The sequence below is a fragment of the Protobothrops mucrosquamatus genome, unplaced genomic scaffold (assembly GCF_001527695.2).
Source record: "Protobothrops mucrosquamatus isolate PMUCROS unplaced genomic scaffold, P.Mucros_1.0 scaffold_128, whole genome shotgun sequence".
NCBI classification, from domain to species: domain Eukaryota; kingdom Metazoa; phylum Chordata; class Lepidosauria; order Squamata; family Viperidae; genus Protobothrops; species Protobothrops mucrosquamatus.
The window spans coordinates 267,039-289,309 of NW_015386204.1; the positions used below are offsets into that span (position 1 = coordinate 267,039).

A 22,271-nucleotide genomic window follows, 5' to 3' on the forward strand; every position below is an offset into this window, starting at 1 on the left:
TCGCACTTACAATAGTTGCAGAGTACCAGAGTTTCATGACTGCCATTTGTGACCTTTCCTGCTGGTTTTTCACAAGTAAAATCAGTGGGAAAGCCAGCAGGCAAGATTACTCCCACTCCTTCTGTTTGTTCTCCTGAAGAACTTGGCTCTGCAGATCTTGTACTGTGTAGTGACAGCAGCCACCCATGCATCCTCCAGCACCTGGAAGCAACAATCCTCAATGTGGCTTGGCTGCACTTAAGCTGCACTATGGTAGGCACTGGTGCACCTTCCCACAAATGGCAGCGGACATTCCTAGCACTGTTTGGGATGTGCAACTTCCTGATTGATGGAAGGAAGGAAGGAAGGAAGGAAAGAAGGGAGAGGGAAGGTGAGGGAAGGGAAGGGAAGGAGAAAGAAGGGGGGAAAGGGGGAAAGTGGGTGAGAGGGAAGGGGGCAAGGGAAGGAGGGGGGAGGCTTTCTGATGCTCCCTGTCAGTTTCCTACACAAAGAAACTCAATGAGGAAGCCAGCAAGGAGTCAGAAGTCACTCCCACTCCCACTGTTATTTTGTCCACCCATGGTTATTTTATTTCTCTATAAGTAAATATTTCTGAAATGATGACCCAATAAAGGACAGGTTGTCTAGTATTTCCTATTTATGCTTTTAAGTGGGGGTAGTTTGTGAGATCACCATTCTACTTAGTATTACTGTTCTGAATAATCAGAATAACATTGTGATCATTATTCAGCCATCTTGAATATTACTCCCTTTATTGAAATATGTAAAGTATCTAAATCTAAGCTCAACATAAAAATGATTAGGGTTGTCTTTAGATCTAAATTTAAAATGAGAATAGCAATACCACTTAGAGTTATATACCACTTTATAGTGCTTTACAGCCCTCTTTAAGAGTTTACATAGTCAACATATTGTCCCCAACAATCTGGGTTTTCATTTTACTGACTTCAGAAGGATGGATGATGAGAGTTGTTCTAGAGATCCTTTCATTAGTATTAGAGCTGAAATGAAAAATAGATTCAAAATCTGTTTAGCTATGAATCATACAGTACAGGTTACTTACTAAATCTTAATCTAACATTTCTCAGAAAAATGCAAGGTGTATATGCCTGCTAAGATCTTTGGAGACTGGGTAAGATCAGAATGTAATATCATAAATAAAATATTTGTTTTTACACCCACACAGTCCTAGTATATTACTGATTACAGAATGTGATTTTCAATTTGTTCATGCAGGAAACAGTTACCTCTGCAACCAATTCCTTGTTTATTCTAGCACCACGTCTCAGTAACCATAGAGCTTTTCTGTGTACGCTTTGCAGTTTCCTGAAGATTAGCACAGAAGGAGCGCTAGTTTTCAGGTGCAAAACTACTGAAGTGAAGGTAATGTAATAATGTGAGAGTGCAAGGGTCAAGTATGCTGTAAGTCTGTGAAAAGGTCTTCTATCCAGATGCTGATAATAGAATAGAATAGAATAGAATAGAATAGAATAGAATAGAATAGAATAGAATAGAATAGAAGCTGGAAGGGACCTTGGAGGTCTTCTAATCCAGCCCCCTGCTCAAGCAGGAGAACCTATACCATCTCAGACAGGTGATTGTCTAGTCTCTTCTTAAAAATCTCCAGTGATGGAGCACCCACGATTTCTGGAGGCAAGCTGTTCCACTGGTTGATTGTCCTCACTGTCAGGAAGTTTCTCCTTAATTCCAGGTTGCTTCTCTCTTTGATCAGTTTCCAACCATTGTTTCTTGTCCTTCCCTCTGGTGCTCTGGTGAACGTGACCCCCTCTTCCTTGTGGCAGCCCCTCTGTATCTGAGATATACTTTGCTCCGATTAACATTAACAGGCTACTCATTATAAAAAAGTCCAAAGGCAGACTACAGAAGATACTAGTTTCACTGTTTCCTTGAGGTGCTGATGTCTTCCACCCCATTGATTTCTTAACAGCTTTCTTCCATCTGGTATAACGATATTCACTTTCCTCTGGATTAATCTGTGGCTCAAAACATTCACATGTTACTGCTGTGAAGTCATCAGGATGTAGGCTCCAGACTCCCTCCCCTTCTGCAGCTCCAGCTGCCATTGCTGCTCCAAGTGCTGTGGTTTCAGGCATGGATGGTTTTACTACTGGAATACAAAGAATATCAGCCTGGAGTTGCATAAGGATCTTGTTGTTGGTCGTTCCTCCATCATCTTGTAATTGACTAAGTGGTATCCCACAATCTTTATTCATTGCATCCAATATCTCCCGTATTTGAAAGCAGACAGCTTCTAGTGCAGCAAAGGCAATATGTTTTTTATTTGTAAACCGAATAAGGCCACAGATAATTCCTCTTGCACTGGCTTCCCAGTATGGTGCATATAATCCTGCTATAGTTGTTTCAAAACATGATAAGGATGCTTATTGGACTAGCAAGATGCCAGCAATCCAAGATGCCAGAGTCAGAATGAGAGAACTCACAGCTTGTTCTCCTTGCCTTTGCTAAATTAAGGGAATATAGTTCTTTGTTGAATTGTGCTTTATTATTCTCACATACAAAAGCTATCGAATTTTATGTGCACATCTTCTCCCTATTGGTTGTGAAATTATTACTGCCAAAAATTCGGAAGGGAAAAATGATGACTTGATGAGAGAGAAAACCAAGATTAGGAATATTGTTTTCCATTCATGATTATTGTCCATAGCAGTGGATGAAAATTTTCTCCTATACCTTGGTCACAGGTTTGGTATGTTAAGATAGGAGGGGCTCCCTTTTTGTGACAGATCAAAAGACGTAACTCGGATAAGGTAGGATTTTACAAAGACTGTCTCTGTGACTCTGGCTAGTTCCTACTTTTAAGCATGGCTAATAGGGCTACAGGTAGTCGACTTATGACCACAATGGAACCCAAATTTCTGTTGCTAAGTGAGACACATGTTAAGTGAATTTTGTCCCGTTTTATGACCTTTCTTGCCACAGTTGTTAAGTGAATCACTGCAGGTGTCAAGTTAGTAACACGGTTGTTAAGTGAATCTGGCTTCCCCATTGATTTTGCTTGTCAGAAAATCACAAAAGGTGATCACATGATTCTGGGACACTGCAGTCATCATAAATATGAATCAGTTGCCAAGTATCTGAATTTTGATCACGTGACTGTGGGGAAGCTGCAATGGTCATAAGTGTGAAAAATGGTCATAAGTCACTTTTTTCAGTGCCGTTGTAACTTTGAACGGTCACAAAATGAACTCATTTAAGTCAAGGACCACTTGTATGTCTTCCTTTAAGAAGCTATACAGTTAATCTATCTTTTTTCACATTGGGAATTTCAATGTCCCATCTAATGTAGGATACAGTATGTCACTTAGGAAGTACTTTTGATACAAATTTTAATATATATATATGAGAATATATGTTAGTAGCTCTCTGAAAAAATTGTAATTTGAAAGTATATTTTTACAGTATAAGATGAAGTGGCAGGGACCAAGATTCCAGAAGTTAAATTTTGAGCCTATATTAGATAAATGGCCTTTTAAGCTTTGCTATGTCACTTTTCAAACTGCTATGACACTTTGATCTTAAAATCTTGTACATGCAAAGTGCCCCATAACTAGGGAACTTGGATACATAGCTACAGGTAGTCCAAGTTTAGAAACTTCAATTGGGACTAGTAATTCTGTTGCTAAGCATTGCAGTTGCTAAGCAAAACATTACATCACCACAATGAGCTTATGACCTCATTTCTCCTTTGATTGTTAAGTGAATTCCCAGAATCATTAGTGAAACACTATGTGACCATGATTTACAATTTTACTTTTACCTTCTCTATTAATTCTGCTTGTAGCAAGCCAATTGCAAAACCCTTGAATAGTGAGCATGTGACATAGAGATACTATAACATTTGCAAATGCAAAGATTGACAAAAACCCCCTATTTTTTATACTATTGTAACTTTGAACAATTCTTAAATGTGGCAGTTGATAAGTGAGGACTATCTATAGAATGTATTGTTTTGACAGTGTCTTACATCTGGGCTTTCACAACTGGGTGATCTTTGGTTGCTAGACTATATGGGTTTTTAGTTCAACTAGAACAATTTTTCTTATGTTCCATGAACTGTAACATGTAGGACAGAGTATCATATGAGATGCTGGAGACCTTGAACAGACATTACAAATTAAACAACATAAAAGAAAAATAAATAAAAATCAGGTTAGAAATAAAAATATAAAATATGTAAATGAAATGGAGTTTCTAAAGAATACCTTGGCCTGAAGTTCTAGAGCTCCTAATTAAAAATTAACTAAATATCCAGTTATGCAGGTACATTATTTTGATAAGAGAACACAACAATTACAAGAATTATGTTTAAAAATACAAATGCACTTATTAAATCTATACAGCACATTGCAAATGCTTGATAAAAAACATCCACCTGAGCACTCTTGCCCATTTTAACATCCCTGAAACAATCACAATCAGATAATAATGCAAACTTTCCATGAATAAATGTTTCACTTGCAAGCTAGGTAGTCTTTCTGGTTACTAGAGGGACTGCTTGTCTCCCATAACATCTGTCCAGGCATGTTCTAGAATCCTCTGATTAAACAATGTCATGTCTCCGGATCCAGGAAGTATACTTTCTCTGTAGCAGTGTTGCCCTCAGGAACAATGTTCCCCCCAAGAACCAGATGGCTCCCACTGTGATTTTGTTTACAATTGCTGTGAAGACTTGGCTCTTCATCCAGGCCTTTGCCAAGGAAGTGAGCCCCCCAGCACTTGACATTTTGTATCTTTTTTATTGATTTTAATAGTATTTGATTGCTGCAAGCCACCCAAAATCATTGAGACTTGGGTAGCATGATTTATTAATTATTATTATTATTATTATTATTACAAATGAAGAGTAAAGCAAATCATTAGAAAGACTCATTTCTAAGTCTTCTATATGTTTCAGCATACTTTCCTCTTTCAACTCTTTCCCGTTGATAGAGTCAAATAATTCTGACAAATACTGATTCTTAGAGTAAAGGGTTAAGCAATCCATATTTCTTCTTCATACGATATTCCTATCAATTAAGCACTGACTCCGTTTTTAGTGAAGATCATGACATTAACAAAATGCCAAAGAGTTAAGAGTGCAGGTGAAAAATAAAAGTCATTAAAATAATTTAGTTCAAAGTTTATACTATCTATTCAATTTGAAAGTTTTGATCCTGAATGTTCTCTCTTCATTATCACTTTAGACTTTGAGGTTCATTAAAAAAAATTAATCAAAGTTCAAACATCAAAACATCCTCATTTAGAATGATGTGTATCTTGAGATGCAATGTAGGAAAAATCAGTAGTTTTTGCCATGTTCAGTTAATTAACCTCTTTTTCAGTTTGGACTAATTAATAGCAAGGTGGTTTCGTTCTCCTGCAAGATAGTCTCCAGCTTCTCCTTTGCTAATATAGAATACGATTAAGAGTTCTGTTATGCCTCCCTTTTGCCCAAAACCTGTTTCTCGATTCCTATGAAAAAGTGACTGCAGAATGAGGGTATTTTGACTGATTGTGAAAAGGGTCACTTAATCTCAATTCAGTGGGTTTTATCACGATGCAAATGTTTGATAAATATATTATAACAATCTTTAGTTTGGGGTCAAACATTAAAAAAAAATAATCAAGGATTGCAAGCTGAGCTTTTTGGGATTTGAGAGACAAATTATTATTTCACTGCACTGCTTAATATGAAACATCTGGAATCAGATCAAGGATTTAAACCAGGGGTAGTCAACCTTGGCTCTTTTATGACTCGTGGACTTCAACTCCCAGAATTCCTGAGCCAGCTAAGCTGGCTCAGGAATTCTGGGAATTGAAGTCCACGAGTCATAAAAGAGCCAAGGTTGACTACCCCTGATTTTTAAACGGTTTCCCCAATGCCTTCTTCAGAAACTGAATGGTCCCTGAAGCCTGCACATATATGAAATTATTTCTGGGCCAGGCCAACCACTGAATTCCAGAATTCTTTGAAATCAGGTCTTCTCAAAAGGTTGCAAGAAACCAAGGAACGTTCAGCATGCAATATTCCTATTTTATACATTCCTGCTATCTCGCGTATTTTCTTGCTGCCCTTGGATGTATACAACAGCCTCTAAAAACAGACACATCAAAATACCGATGCGGGAACCTCCGTAACGCTGTGCAAAATCCTTCCTCTCGCTAAAAATAACCTCACTCGGTTGTTTCCTGAAACAGGAAGGCAACTCGGAACTGCAAAACGGGACAGCTCTGACTCAGAAATTCCCAAGCGGAGTTTTCTCGTGATAAAGACTCGATTTTTTTTTTTTTATCTAAACGCACCACTTTTCCCCATTTGGCATTCCGGTCAACTGTAGACGGCGACGAATTTCTGGGTACACCCCCCCTCCCTTTCTCCCACCCCGCCCAAAGATCAATCTGTGAGCTGCGCGCCTGATTGGGCCGTTACGTTGTCATGGCAACTGGACGCCGGCGCGGCCTTGTAGACTGGAGTAAGCTCTGAAGGCGGATGCTCATGGAGCCGGGGATAGGTGAGGGAGAAGGGAACGGAAAAGAGGGAGCCGGATGACAGAGAAGGGGGGAAACGGGGGAGAGCCCCTTGGGGCAGAGAGAGGGAGTGGAGGGCTGTCCTGGAGACCCAGAAAGAGAAGCCCCGAAGGCTTGTTGGAAAGTTGAGCACGGAAACTTGGAGCTAACGCAGCCCAATGTTGCTGAGCCGCGTTCAGAAGGGGCACGTGCAGAGTGTGTAGATCCCCAGGGTCAACTTCTCTCCAGAAAGGAAAAAAAATGACACACCGTATGGAAAAGGAGAGAGCCCAGCTTTTACTGGAAGGGTATAAAAGGGAGACTAGTGTACAGGTAGTCCTGGACTTAGGACCACAGTTGAATCCAAAATTTCTGTTGTTACTTGTTAAGTGAGTTTTGCCCCATGTTACGACCTTTCTTGCCACCGCTGTTAAGTGAATCCCTGCAGCTGATAAGTTAGTAACTCAGTTGTTAAGTGAATCTGGCTGCCCCATTGACTTTGCTTGTCAGAAGGGAGCAAAAAGAGATCACACAACCCTGGGACAAAGCAATGATCATAAATATGAACCAGTTGCCAGGCATCTGCATTTTGACCACATGATCGTGGGGATGCTGCATAGGTCATCTCTGTGAAAAACGGTCATAAGTCACATTTTTCAGAGGCATTGTAACTTTGAACGGTCACTAAATGAACTGTTGTAAGTCAAGGACTACCTGTATTGTATTCCTTTGGGAATAGGAGACCTTGGAATGGGTGCAAAATTTGTCCTTTAAGAAGAAAGGGCAGGAGGAGGAAGGACTGGTACAAATTGTCATCTTTTTTTTTTCTTTGTCTCTCTGGTAAGGTTTTATCTGCAATCCATATGGAGGTGCAGTGAGAAGCAAATGGGATTCTGCCAGTGAAAAGGTGGCAATCCTCTGAAGTCATAACCCTGTAGGATGCTTGGATCCTGTGTGCCTAGACTTTAATATTCCAGATCCAGAACAGTAGAACAAGCAATTATTTGCCCGATGTGTATCTTGATGTATAGGAATGTTTTAGCTCCAAATGGATCTCCATTCTGAAATAGAAGATACAGTGTTAAGAAAAGGGGGCTTGTTGATTTAAACTGAAACACTGGGTCAAGTTGAAGTGAGGAAGAAGCAGAGCCTGATGTTATTTCATGGATCCCAGGAACAAGAAGAATATGATAGTGTTGGTTTAAGGAGAAGCATTCAGAATAAGAGTCCAGTAAAACAGGAGTATTTTTCTTAGAATGAGAAAATAGAAAATGTACGAAAATTGCATGATGGAATTGTAAGGAACAGATATCCAGGTTATATTGGGGAATTGATGGGCATTAGTGCTGAAATTCTATAGTATAAGGAATTGGAGAAACTTTTTAAGAGTTTTTGCAAAGATCATTTTCTTAACAGTTGAATGATATATAAAGTTCTAACATAACTTTACAATCAACAGGTAGAGGACATTTGAATTCTGTTAATTTTTCTTGGAAAAATTATTAACAAAAAATAGCTATTAAAGTAATTTGAGAAAATTGAAATTTTAAATTTTTTTGATAATGTGCCTTTGAAACTTAGAAATGTACAGTAATTCTTTGCCGGAGATCTGCACTTGCCCTAGTAGTATCTGTAAATGTCTTTCTGGTTTTCTCTGTTAAAATTTGCAATTTCAGAAATGTTTTCTATCAAATAAACACATACATACATACATACATACATACATACATACATACATACATACATACATAAAATAAATATGCCGCCCATCTTCCCAATAAGGCAACCCTGGTGGTTTACAGGTCATAAAAAGATAGAAAAGCAATTAAAAATTTTAAACTATGCAAATTAAAAATTTTAAACTATGCAAAAAACAAACAAACCCAGAGGTAGATGACACAGGGATGAGATCTTATCCTGTCAACCATCTCCAGCGGTGAGCGCCCCCTTAGAGACCGCAAGCCAATTGGCAAAACCAAATTCTAATACCCTTCTGGGAAGCCAAAAGGGTGGGAGCAGTTTTTATATCCAATGATAGAGTGTTCCACATACCCGTGCATCAACAATACCTGACCGCTCATTCCACTACTGTAGCACAACCAACACAAGGTATGACAAGAATAACTATCATACATCCAAAACATCTCAGAAACAATCAACAGACTATTATAACCATATGGCATCATTGTAGCACACAAACCAATTAAATACCTCCAAAACATCTTACTGTAAACCAAAAGACCCAGCAGCCCAAGAATTAAAAACACATTCTACAACATATGGTGTAGGGACTGTAAAGCCACTATGTAGGAGAGACAGGCAGAAGACTAGCAGAGTGCATCCATGAATACCAGTTAGCAGTAATGAAAACTTAATCTCAGAACATATGAACAGACTCAACCATAATTTCAGCTAGGGAACTGTGGGCAATCTAGGCCAAGCCAAACCCCCAAACATTAGAGAATTCCTGGATGTGTGGCATTCAGACAAATAAGCTATCAATAGAACATAGAAATAAACCATATTAAAACACTATTCAAAAGAGATAACAGGAAGCCAAGAAGGAAACGAAAAGACCAGAAAACATATCCTGTAGCAATCAGCACCCAGATAAGCAAGGATTAACACCAGGCAAAAAAATCAAGTAGAACAGAGGTCCCCAGCCTTTTGGGCACCAGGGACCGGTTACGTGGAGATAGGTTCTTCCGTAGACCGGAGGGGCGCGGTTTTGTGTGTTACCTACATCCCATGGATGAGGTTTTGCTTCTTTGTGCGGCCCGGTTGCTGGCATGCTGCGGCTCTGTACCGGTCCATGGACTGGGGGTTGGGGAGCCCGGAAGTAGAAAATAAAACCTTAATGAAAGAACTACCAAGGAGAAAACTACGTTCCCACCAACCCTGTCAGGGAAAGCTATTGAACATAAACAGGGAGCAAACCCATACTAGCACTTATATGTTCTGTAGTTGAATAATAAAACATTTACAAGAAAACAATTTCAGAGAGCACCAAAGATTCCACTTTTATAAATGACACCATATTGGGGGCATTTGCAGAGCTTTGTATGAATTATAATTACCCACTAGAGCAGAAGTCTGTTTAGAATACCTATGACATGCTTTTAAATATGTCTACAAGCAGGATAAAGTGGGAAATACCTGTCTCAAAATAATCAAGAGAAATACAATGGAGGGAGTGAATAATATGTTAAATCATAAGACTAGGTTATGGTGATTGGGTTCTGTGACTCATGCTGATATCATAGTGGCAGGCCACATATATACTGTAGATATATGTAGAGTACTCTATATATAGAAAGTAGATTTCTCAATTCTGGGAACATGATGGTTATTCCATGTAAGTAGTGCTCTATCAGTATTCAAAGAGTTTAACGGTTATCTTTCAGTTGTTACCCCTATTACAAGATGGAGGAACAGTAAAATATTAATGTCTTTGTCTCCTTTTGGTTACATTTGCTATGTCACCTCTTTATTTTTGCTTCATGAGTTTTACTTTCCCTCAGGACCAGATAAAGGAGATCCCAAATTAAGTAATTCTTCTTAAAGTAATTGCTTTCAATAATTAAAGCAGATTACTGAAAAGAAAGCCAATTCTATTTTATTTTTCATTATTCATAAGTTTTAAATGTTTCCAGAGAAGCTAAAGTAAACTACAAAATTGACTTTGAAACAAGAGATTATAACAGGGGTGTCAAACTGCCAGCCCGTGGGCCGGACGCATCATCAGGAAACCACGTCCACCGCATTGCCGGCAATGGCAAAAAAGCTCCGATATGTTGCGCAACGTCACGTGACGTCGCGAGTTTGACATGTCTGCATTATAAGGTTAGCTGATGGGAACTTTGGCTGATTTAATATTTTTTTCATTATTAAAAAAATATAAAACAGTTCACTAGAAAACATAGTGAATAGAATTAGATGACCCTCTTCTTTTCTTTCTTTTAAAAGACATGTTCTTATGATAGGTCTATATAATTATTTACATATGTATAATAATTATGCAGCTGTCTTGCTTACTAAAATTACTATGAAATCTCATTTTTACAGGCTAATTGAGGGGAAAGAATTTTGTTATTCATGAATAGTCCATTAAATTGGAGGATGTCATCTTTGCAAGATGACATAAAAACTTAATTTGTATAACAGCAGTATGCAAAGGTATAAGCTCCTGCAGAATTTGATATGTTGCATGTAAAAAATCATTTGTAGACATATCCAGTTAATCAAATTTCACACTCTGTGGGTTTCTGAGCACTGAAAATATTTTTAACTTTTTAAAAACAAAACAATAAATATTGGCATAATCATACAATAATAATGTTTTTGTTTCCTGTTTTAATGTAACTGATGTCATAAAGCTTCATGTTGGTCAAAATTGTAAAATGAATATACTATACCAGAAGTCTCCAACCTTTTGGGCACCAGGGGCCGGTTCCGTGGAGAGAGGTTTTTCGGCGGACTGGGGAGTGCGTGGTTTCATGTGCTGCCTGCATCCCATGGATGGGGCTTTGCTTGTTTGTGCAGACCGGTTGCTGGCATGCTGCGGCCAGGTACCGGTCCACAGACTGGGGGTTGAGGACCCCTGTCCTATACTGTATCTAAATTGAATCTAAACACTGCCATCATTTTTATAGCATCCAGTATTTTGTTTTGCACTTATTTTTTTAATAGCCGGACTATTCACACAAGCATATATTGAAACATTTTTTTAAATCACTATAAAATCAGACAGTACGTTAATACTGTGTTTGATTTTAGCCAAAAGTCCCAGAAGCTAATTTAAATAAGAGATAAAGAATATAGGGTTTCCAAGTTTCCTCCAGCTATGGTTTTGTGTTTTTCAGATTAATCAGAGAAGCACAAATTCATCTTGATATTATTTCTTTATTTCTCTATAGCAATAAATAGTTTAGAATTTTTATCTGCTTTTACTATATAATTCTTAAAAGCACAGAACCTCTCTACTAGCTAGTGAAAAATGAGCTAATTGATCTGTAATTTGTTGAAAATAGAACTCTTAACTTTCATTAGATAAAATTTAATATCTTCTTAGAAGTAATCCTAGAAGATTTAAAGCAAATTGCAGTTCTTGAATTTGTCCAATTCATCGCTTATTCCAATCTCAATAAAACAAAAATCGGAGCCTGACATAGTAAGTTGGTGGGAAAGTATAGATCATAGTCTTCATGGTTACAGTTTGACATGAGATTTTGGTGTGTCAAAGGTTTCTGCTCTATCTTTCACATTTCAGCCCATTTCAGAGGAAATTTTTTGGAGCTTGCTTCTTTTGGTGTGACATTATCACATGTTACTTTCCTGTTGCCCATTCCTGAGGTTTAACTGTCTTACCTACCACATGATTGCTTAAGAGAGGGGTGGTCAGTTGCTTTAGGATCAGTGCCTAACCTATCAGTGAGAAACAGAAAACAGTCTGATGATAGCAATAATATTACTGGAAGATACGAGGTTCAAAAATTACAACCTGTTTTTTTTTTAGTAAGCAAGACAGCTACAAAATTATTATACTGTGAGTACCTAAATCACAACCTTTAATTTGGGAGTTTGAATACTTTAAGGATAGAAATGCATCTGCAGGCAGACTATTCTCTGATTGATCTACAGATTGGCAAGAAGAATTGAGTACCCCATTCCCCCTTTCTCCTGTCACTATAGCTAGATTGGTTTTTACAATTTATGGAGTGATGATATCTTTCTAAGACAAAAATTCAAGGATCAGCTTATCTGTGGATGGGCTTATGCACGAGTATACATGAGAAATACAGATACTTTTTAATATATATATATATATATATATATATATATATATATATATATATATATATATATATATATATATATATATATATATATATATATATATATATATATATATATATATATATATATATATATNTGGACAACAAGATGCAACTTTTTTTCACATGTGGTGGACTTGCAAGGTTATTAAGGCCTTCTGGATAAAACTATGGTGGAATCTACAGCAAGTTTTTAAAAGAAGAATTTTTTTCTTGCCTCAGTTGTTTCTCCTAGGTATTACACATAATTTGGATGTAAAAGAAACGAATTTGATGTTGTATTGTTTAACTGCTGCCTGTTTGCTGATAGCTCAAAATTGGAAGAGTCAAGTTTTACCTACAATGGAGGACTGGAGATTGAAGGTTTCGCATCTTGCTGAAATGGCAAAGATTTCGGCTTATTTGAAGGATCATTCAAATGAACAATTTTTATCAATATGGAGAAGATGGATTGTTTATATTCAAAATAAGCATAGAATGGTGGAATATAAGTTAGGTTTTTAGATAAAAAATTTATATATATATATATATATATATATATATATATATATATATATATATATATATATATATATATATATATATATTATTCATTTTTTTAAATAAATTTACATTTTATAAGTGCCTGATAAACAATGCACTGTCTGGGTCTTATCTTAATAACATGTAGTAAAATCCTAATCTCCACCTCGTCTTTCCAGCCATTGGTAAAATACATCCCATAATTGAAAATACTCTGTATATTTTTTTCTTTAATCTTCAATATGAGCCTGTCCGTTTCTGCACATTCCAGTATTTTCTTGATTATATCATCTTCAGAAGGCGTTTTTTCATTTTTCCAATTCTGCGCGTACTTTTAAAAAGTATTACTACAATACTGGTGATAAGCCCATCCCAGATAGGCCAAACCCAATATTTGGGATGCATTTTGGCACCTAAAATTCTTGGCTTAAACAAGCATATACTGTACATTCACTATATGTATGTAGGTAAGTATGCAGTGTGCGGGTGAGCATTATCATGAACCAAAACCACACTGGAAGTCAGCATGCCCCGACGCTTGTTATGGATGTCTTGTCTGAGTTTTTGTAACATTTCACATTAGACTTCTGAATTGATGGTCGAACCAGGCTCCATGAATTTCACTGGCATCTTCACATTTGGCAGGATTTTCTATGGTACCACTTCCGGTATGGTGTTGGTTCACGATAATGCTCGCCTGCATACTGCTAGATGCACCCAAGGACTTTTGAAGCAATTCTGTTAGGATGTTTTTGACCCCCCCCAGACCAGATTTGGCGCCGAGCAACTACTACTAAGGAATTTCAAACCTTGTATGACGTTATGACAAGTGCCTCAAATTGAATGGCGATTATATCAAAAAGTATTGTAATGTAGTTTTCTAATGTGTATAATAAAAGTTCTGTATCTGCGAGTGTCTGCAGATTCCACTGAAATTTTATTGCACAGCTAACTTAGGTGATCCACTGTTTCTTCAGCTTTTTTTGCAGAGGTTCTATCTTCCCAAATCTGGCTTTATATGTATGTGTTTTTAAAGTTTGGACTTGTGAAAAACCACTTTTGGAACTAATACTACAGTAAATTTCTGATTAGCCTAATCTATGGTTAGGCAGCAAAATGATTATGGTATTTATTAGTTCTAGGAGTGGTATTTTTCTTATCTTAGGGATCTTATTTTACCTTTTCTTTAGAACTCACACAAGCCTTGTTAACCTTATGTATTGTGATTAATTTTATATTCTTTGTCAGTGTATAGGGAATTTAACCATTGCTAGTCCATGATATTGCTGGGTTTGTACTTTGTTTCTTAGAAAATATGGGAAATAAAAAATATATTATTTTAACCTGATGTACGAATTTATTATATTATATATAATACATTAGAGGGAGTTGTGTTTGAAATCAGAATAAGAAGGTTGGTGAAAATTCAGTATGTCTCAGCCTATCCTTTTCTTCCCCTACAATAAATCTGCTGGATAATAATAATAATCAGGGCTTTTTTTCAGCCGGAACGCGGCGGAACCGCGTTCCGGCACCTTTTTCCGGGCCGGCCGCACCGGGCGCAACATCTGGGGGGGCGCGCTCGCACTCGCAGCTCTCTGCCCCTGCCTGGCTCACAACCGCGGCCATAGGGAGGCTCGGTCGGCGCGCCCCTGGCCCGTTTCCTAGGCGACCNCCCTGCCCGAGCAAGAAGCGGCAGAGAATCCAGAGGCTCTCACGCCGGCGCCCTCAAAGCCAAACGCGCGCGGCTTCTCAGAGCAAAAGCTGAAGGCGGAGAAGAGGACGCTGGCCAACATGCTGCCGTTCGGGCGCCAATCAGCAGGCGGACTGGAGCAGAGGAGGGCGGGGTTTCCCACCAAGCGCGGGAAATAGGCATTCCTGTTCTCTAAAGGGGCGGTCCTAGGGTTTGATGAGGGCGTGGCCAGGTTTGGGTGGGGGCGTGGCCAGGGGAGGGAGGTGAGTTCCACCACCTTTTCTCTGAGAAAAAAAGCCCTGATAATAATAATAATAATAATAATAATAATAATAATAGTAGTAGTAGTAGTAGTAGTAGTAGTAGCAGTAGTAGTAGCAGCAGCAGCAGCAGCATGAAATTCTGTCCCTATTGGCACTCAAATAAAAAATTAAAACTCTTTTTAAAAGGTTTAAAAGCATAAGGCTTTTTTGAAGCAAACAACCTATTCTGCTGCTATTTTATATTGCTTTTACTGATTTACTTTCATTTATTTTAATTTATAGTCTGATTTTTTTCAGTTCTTGAAAGTTGTTTGTATATATTGTCAAAGTAAATTAATTTTGATGTGGTTCATTTGTAGGAAGACGTTCTAGAGTAAAGCCACACCCTCCAGTTGTAGGCCATGTGAGCCATCATAATATTGAACTGAGTTGGGACTTGGAAGAACAGCGAAAAGGTCCTCAAGAGCAATGGCTAAAATTTTCAGTTGAAGGAGAAGATCCTAAGCTGCATAAATATGGTCTGATTTACACGTAAGTTCATTTCTACCATTTTGTTTCTACAAGTAAAAAAAAAAGGCTGAGCATGCAAGACTAATTCAACTGACATAACTCTCTGAAATCAATTCTTAGATGTAATTGCAATGTTACTAGAATACAGTATTAAGTTCTTTGGATTGCTGAACTATGTCACTATTTTTTATGTAATTCAGTGGAATATTTGAAATGAAATGTAATAACAGATGGATCAACTACTACCAAGGGGTTTATTGCATGGGAATGTGCAAACTTATCTTTTATTTTCTTTCTTATTTTGGTATAACTAAGTTCTTACAGCATTGTACTGTTTGTCTATCTGTTCATATAAACACAATCTTTTCACTTACATAAGAACTGTAGATAGCTTACAACAATTTAATACGAAATATAAATAATGACAGTATTATGAATATAATTAAAATCAATTAACAGTTAAGAGTAGGACCAAAGTTGCATTTTTACAATTTGCCTAAATACTGGGAATCAAATACATCTCCCTGAGATGAAACATTCATAGTCTTCAAAAGACCACTTTGGAAAAGGATTTTACACATATACTAGTTATTGCTAAATGGTTCTTTATAAGTACTTTTCCGATAGAAGAGAATATTTGTAGCTCAGGATGGGGTCCTTGGTGCTCTCTGAGCTTGGTGGTTTTCTTGCAGACATTTCATTACTGGTGCACTGATGATGTTACCAAGTTTGGTAATGAAATGTCTGCAAGAAAAACACCAAGCTCAAAGAGCACCAAGGACCCCCCAGTATTTTTCCTGCTGATATAAGTAATTGGACAGGTTCATAGAGGGAGATGTAGTCTCATAGATTTTCATGCCCTGAGCTATTGGCTAACATCTTAAATTGTGTCAAATAAGCAATTGGCAGGCGGTGCAGACCTTTTTATATAGGCACCATGTATTCTTCTACCTTGCATCATGAATACTGCATTTTGTATTGATTGTAATTTTCAGGAACTATTAAAGCTTAGTTTTCAATAGAGCAATTGTCAAGAGAAAAATCAAAGTAGAGATCACTGTCAGAAATCTTATTTGTTTAGGAAATGTCCCTATAACTTGCAACTCAGTGACAATAGGAGTTGTTCTTTCTGGAAGAGTGCAACTACAGTATGTCCCAAGTAGTCTTATGAGCAGCATCTTAAGTAGATTTCATTACCATTCGGGTTAAACAATGTAAAGACGATACTGTAGAAAAATAAAAGTGATAGAAAGCAGTAGACTTGCAGAAAGTGAAAGATGGCACCCATTTCAAAGCTCTAAATGACCTTCTCCAACAGTTTCATGCAAATATGGAATTGTATAGGAAAAGATAAAATTCTAATAAAACTGACTACAGTGACCATCATCATCAAATGACCGTTCTAATCATGCTTGATGGTATCAAAAACTGATTGGAAGACCTAGCCAAATTATATTTTTCCCACCTGGTTTTCAACAAAGATCATGTACCTAGGTCAGGGGTTAAGCAACCTTGGCTCTTTTATGACTCGTGGACTTCAACTCCCAGAATTCCTGAGCCACTTGCCAAGGTTGCCTACCCCCTGACTTAGGTGACCAAAGTAGTCTCATCACTATAACTCAAATCAAAAGCCGTATTGAAATAGATCCAGATAATCAGCTTTATCCAAATACATCTACAGTAGAAGTGCCAGAGATGATTTTCTCAATCATTTTATCCAAGAATTGAATGTAAAGGATTTGCTTATAATTATAGTGATTTTATAGTCTAAGGGAGGGATTTTTCAATAAAGGACTTCTAACCATCCATTTAACGATTAAGCAGCCACAAACACTTTCTGCACTTATCATATTTCTTAACTATAGAGTGAAACCCAACCTGATTGATTTAATCAGCCAGAAAGGCAAATGTCAAGCAGTTGGGCAGCTCACATTTCTATATATGACTTGTTCTCATCCTCAATATGTACACATGTCAAGCCTCAGCAGAATCTTGCAAAACCTCAGCAGAATCTTGCAAACACTTGGCATAACTTAATAAGGCTCTAAGCTTGTATGACAATGCCAAAAAAGAATCTTTGTTGCATTCTAGGAAATCACTGAAACAGTTGATTGCCATCTGTTAGGATGAAAGTTCATTTCCTTCCTTATCCTTATTGTAATTTAATTCCAGTGTTTTTTTCTCCTACACTTCCCATGATTTAGAGCAGAGTTTTTCAAACATTTTTATGCAGCAGAACTTTTAATTTTTTTTAAAAAAAAAATCCAGAACCTTTGATTAAGAGAAAAAGCTTTGGTAATAGAAAATTATAAAGATCAATGACTAGGAAGATATATGGTATATGGTATATGGTATAGTATGTATGGCAAAATAACAGCCAGAAAAGTCACACTGTGTTCAACCTGTTTTTAAATGTTTACTTAATTAAAAAAAATTAAAAAAAGAAAGAAAATTAGCAGCTTTTAAATGAATTTTTATTTTTGAACTTCTTCTGTCATGGTACTCCATGAAGTTCTCAGAGAATCCTAAAATACCGTGGAACATAATTTAAATCAGGGTAGTCAACCTTGGCTCTTTTATGACTCGTGGACGTCAATCCCCAGAATTCCTGAGCCAGCCATGCTGGGTCAGGAATTCTGGGAGTTGAAGTCCACGAGTCATAAAAGAGCCAAGGTTGACTACCCCTGATTTAAATCCTAATTTAGAGGATGGAGGGAGGTTGCCTTTTGCTTATCTGCCTTGAAGCTAGGCAACTATTGGCTGTTAATATAACTATAATAGTTTCTTGAGAAATGTTGACTCTCAACTTCTACAGCAAGCAGAAAAGAATCCATATGTTTCAGACAGGTGCAAAAATTAACTATTTTTGACCAATCCAATCCCAGCACTAGTCCAAGCCATAGAGAATTCAGTATATGTTGTTTGCAAAGAAAGATGAAAATTGCTCTATTCCAACCTCTAACATCTTAATGGAGAACATATTCCAGTATATGATAAAGTACTGCCATTGTGTTTGGTACAGGTGCAGTGGGGGCAGAGAAATACATCCTTTTTGCTGCATTTGCTACAATTGAGTGTGAATTCAGATGGATCTTATGTAGATCTTAAATTAGTGGGTAAATTGATCCATCTTAGAAGTCTTCCACTTAGGCTGTAACTATCTTCATTAGTTCCATAGAAAATCAAGTTGCTGACTTAACTCTGCTAGAGGAAAAATATATAGAAGTTATTGTATCAATTACCTGGGCCATCTTTCTGTTCCACATATCAGCCAGATTTTGAACAGTATCACTGACAAATCAAATGAGAAATTTCTCAAGCCCATTCAGAAAATTATTCATTCTTTTCAGGTATATGGTCAGAATATTTCAATCAATGAATAATATTTATTTGGTCAATGACCAGCAAAATTTAAAAAAACAAAACAAACAGATGTTTTAGTACAGATGTTAAAGATTCCCAAGACAATAAATCTTGAATAGTTCACTGTCATTCAAAAGATTACTTTGGATGCCTCGGGAAAAGATTGTTGTGCAGCAGGTGAACAGTACGTATAAGTGTACAGTACCAAGTCATGGGATCATGGTTGCAAACACTGAGATTTCTAGATAGTTGGGTAGAACCTCTAGTGACTAGAGTCCTAGTCAATGGGATAAGTAGAATTCGACCCTCAGAGGTAGCCTATTGCATCATGGGTTAATTTAGAAGAGAATACTGAGACAGATTAACTCTTTCAATCAGGCCTTATACAATATTTAGAGACTATTTTCAGCCAGGATTAAATTTGGATAATAAATGCTTTTATGAACAAGCAACCTGACATTAAAAAATAGGTCCTTTAAATTAGAGACTAACAAGTTGGCCTGCCCTCTGAACTTCCTTAAGGGCCGCCCAAAGACACATTCCCCTTTGAAGTTGCTCTTTTAATGCCTTCACAGAAAAGCATCATTCCTTTTAAACATAGGGATAGATTATGACATCTTTGCAAAATGGTTTCAGCAGGGCAGACCTTCAGTAATTCTGGTTCCTTCTTTTGTTTCTCTGGAGTTTGATTACATTTGAGGAAAAATTAGAATGTTTCACAGTTAAGTTGATACTGTCATGACCACTCTAGAGGCAATTTTCATATTAGTTATTATCAACTATTTTCTACATTTGGAAATTTATCATATGGAGGGAAAGTGAGAGAGAGTATGAAGTTATTTTGCTTATCAGTGGTGGCCTAACTGCTGTTACTAGCTTTGTTTTAAATTATAATGGGGTTTTCTTTGGAAGATTCTTTGGAGAATTTTTCACTAGGTGGCAGAATTAGACTGTTTCAGTATTCCCTTTTACATCATTTATCAAACTAGCCATTGTACACCATCAACAGTATTTTAAGTTTAAATTATTCTGAAAGGTCTAGGAAACAGTTTTAGGAAGATTTTTATTTAATGAAGTAGTAGCACATGGCAGTTTGGGTGGCATTCTGGTGTCTTGGTCTAATCCTAGTGCACACCATTAGAATAATCAGCCTTGTTTTTTCATCCTTAAAAATATGTTGTAAGTATATATCTGGTGACACTTCTGCTGATATTCTGACTCTTGTTCAGTTCTTGCATCTCTGATTTTTTTTTACATCTGCATAGTTTAAATATTTATGCACAAATGGGTTTATTCTGCATCTGTCTTGCAGTCATCACATAATAACATTGGATATATATATGAATATGCAGATAGTTCATTGATGCATAATAAAGAAAAATAGTATGTATATTTTTAAAAATGGATTAACTTTTACCCACAAAATTATTTTTTTCTTCAGCAGCATTGACATTCATAGGTATTAAATATCAGACATGCTCAGTGATTAACAATGCTAATATGTTGTTTTATTGTCTAAAATGTTAGAAAGTAATTAGAAAAACTAAATTACTTCCTTTTTAGGGGATATGCCCGACAGCATGTTGTGGAAGGTCTTGAACCTAGAACAACGTACAGATTTCGACTTAAAGTCACAGATCCTGAAGGCGAATCTCTTTATAGTTCACCTATTTGTGTAACTACAACAAGTAAGGTCACAATATGTTAATAAAATGTTAAGCAAACAGTGTAGAAATATATGCAAAATGAAAACAGCTTTGGAAGGAAAGCAGAAACTCATTCATTAAAATAAAGATATAGAACTGCTCTCATTTAAGCAGTCTCTTATTAGGGCTGTATTTTAGACTTATTCTGTATTTGCCATTCCTTATTATTATCTGATCTTTATTTTTTCACATTATTTAAACATTTAGCTCCCCCAAATCAAAAATAAGAAAAATCTCATCAACCACATTCAAATTCTTCAGTATGGAAGAACATGCAAGTTGTATTCCTCTTAAGTATGCCATTGGAATTACTTTCTACTTATACTTGCTGTAATATATAGAAAGACACAAAAGAAAAACAGGAGATAGGTAGAGTTGTATCCTCCCCCCTCTGTTGAGAAAGGGCTGTTCATTTTAACATTAATGCTTCTTTACCCGTCCTCTCTGTCCAGACTTCAAGCAGTTCCGAGAAGATTCCACACCCATTTGCACTCTGATTCAGGTGACCTTGAGGGCACAGATAAACCTCCAAGGGGCCTCAACACTCTCAGAGAGCTAATGACCCACCTTCAAAATACTACTAACCAAATGACTGCAAGGACTATAAATCTTTCCATTCCTCAGTATTCACTCAGAACTGAAGATGCTTCTTGGATGAGAAGCGAAACATCTTCAAGAAAAAACAAAGCAAGTCCAGTTGCTTTTGGAACAACCATGACCTGGATAACTGAGAATCTCCATGGAGATTAGCTTAACTTGTAGCTTGCATATGAACGGTTCATAGTTCCATAGTTAGTAGCTGGTCATGTCTTTGATGCTATAATTTTGTTCCTCTACCTCAGTCAATTTGATTTATATTTAGTCCATCTTGTGATGTCCATGTTTTGGTTGTTTGAAGACAGTGTTAGCTGTAAAGAAATCATTGGAGTAGAAGAAATTGATACGGCGGTTTCCTTCTTCATTTTGGTTTCCTAAGCCATTCAGTCCTTGAAACATGCCATGCACACCATTTTGTTAAGTTTTGTTCTGATGATGATCTTATTAACAATGACATTCACCAATGGAAGACAGGCCTTTAGCTCCTCAGATGTTATTTGAGACTTCCCAAAGTCTTGCTCTTGATGTTGTAGCGCTACCTCTTCAGAGGCCGCCAATGCCCAGGCCCTCCCGGCCACAACCCCCCTTGTCCAGCCTTGCGGTAATGTTCTTTAGAGATCGGTGAGATGTCTTACAACCGGAACTCAGGCAGCATTGATGAGTGGCAGGCTCTTCTTGTTGAAGCAGGACTTTCGGGCACGAACTTAACCGGTCACAATGGTTGATGCCCCGAAGATGTATATAACAGCTCAGGGCTGCTTTAACAGCAGGAGTAACAAGCCCCTGAGCAATCGTTCAGAGTCCGATGAAATGGGGGGGGGGGTAAACCCCGGCTCCAGATGGTAACAATAACAATGACGGCCAGTATGTTATGGCAATGGCTCATCCCCCAGGGCAACTCCCCCCCACAATGTCCCAGCACCTATGTCAGCAGCGATGGCCACAGTCCAGATGCCTCCAAAGTCCACAACAACAGTTGGCAGCAACAGCTGGCACCACCAGTCTCTCTCCTCCTGGTGCTTCTTCTCCAGAATTCCTCCTCAGGTCTCAGGATTCAAAAACCACCCCCCTCCCTTACTCTTTATTGTTAAAAACCGAGGCTAGAAACCCCAGCCAACTTCCTTTCTTCACACTCTCGCTTGCCTCCGTTTCAGATATCCTCCCACGGAGGAAGCAATAAAACTTCACTCTACCTAGCCTCTATTTAAAATACCCTTGATAGAAAAATAAAATAAGCTTCCAGACCTGCTCCTCT

General features: G+C 37.5%; 1 protein-coding gene and 1 pseudogene across 1 annotated transcript in view; one reads left to right on the plus strand and one right to left on the minus strand.

Annotated features, from left to right (window-relative positions):
• Positions 1-1,196: 1,196 nt before the first annotated feature.
• LOC107288820 lies at positions 1,197-5,026 on the minus strand (annotated as a pseudogene).
• A 1,491-nt stretch (positions 5,027-6,517) lies between these two features.
• FANK1 (fibronectin type III and ankyrin repeat domains 1) overlaps positions 6,518-22,271 on the plus strand; it is a 36,008-nt gene continuing 20,254 nt past the window's right edge. The window contains exons 1-3 of the mRNA XM_015817609.2: positions 6,518-6,533; positions 15,200-15,371; positions 20,277-20,401. Coding sequence (XP_015673095.1) covers positions 6,518-6,533; positions 15,200-15,371; positions 20,277-20,401 — 313 coding nt within the window. The remainder of the gene's footprint in view (positions 6,534-15,199; positions 15,372-20,276; positions 20,402-22,271) is intronic.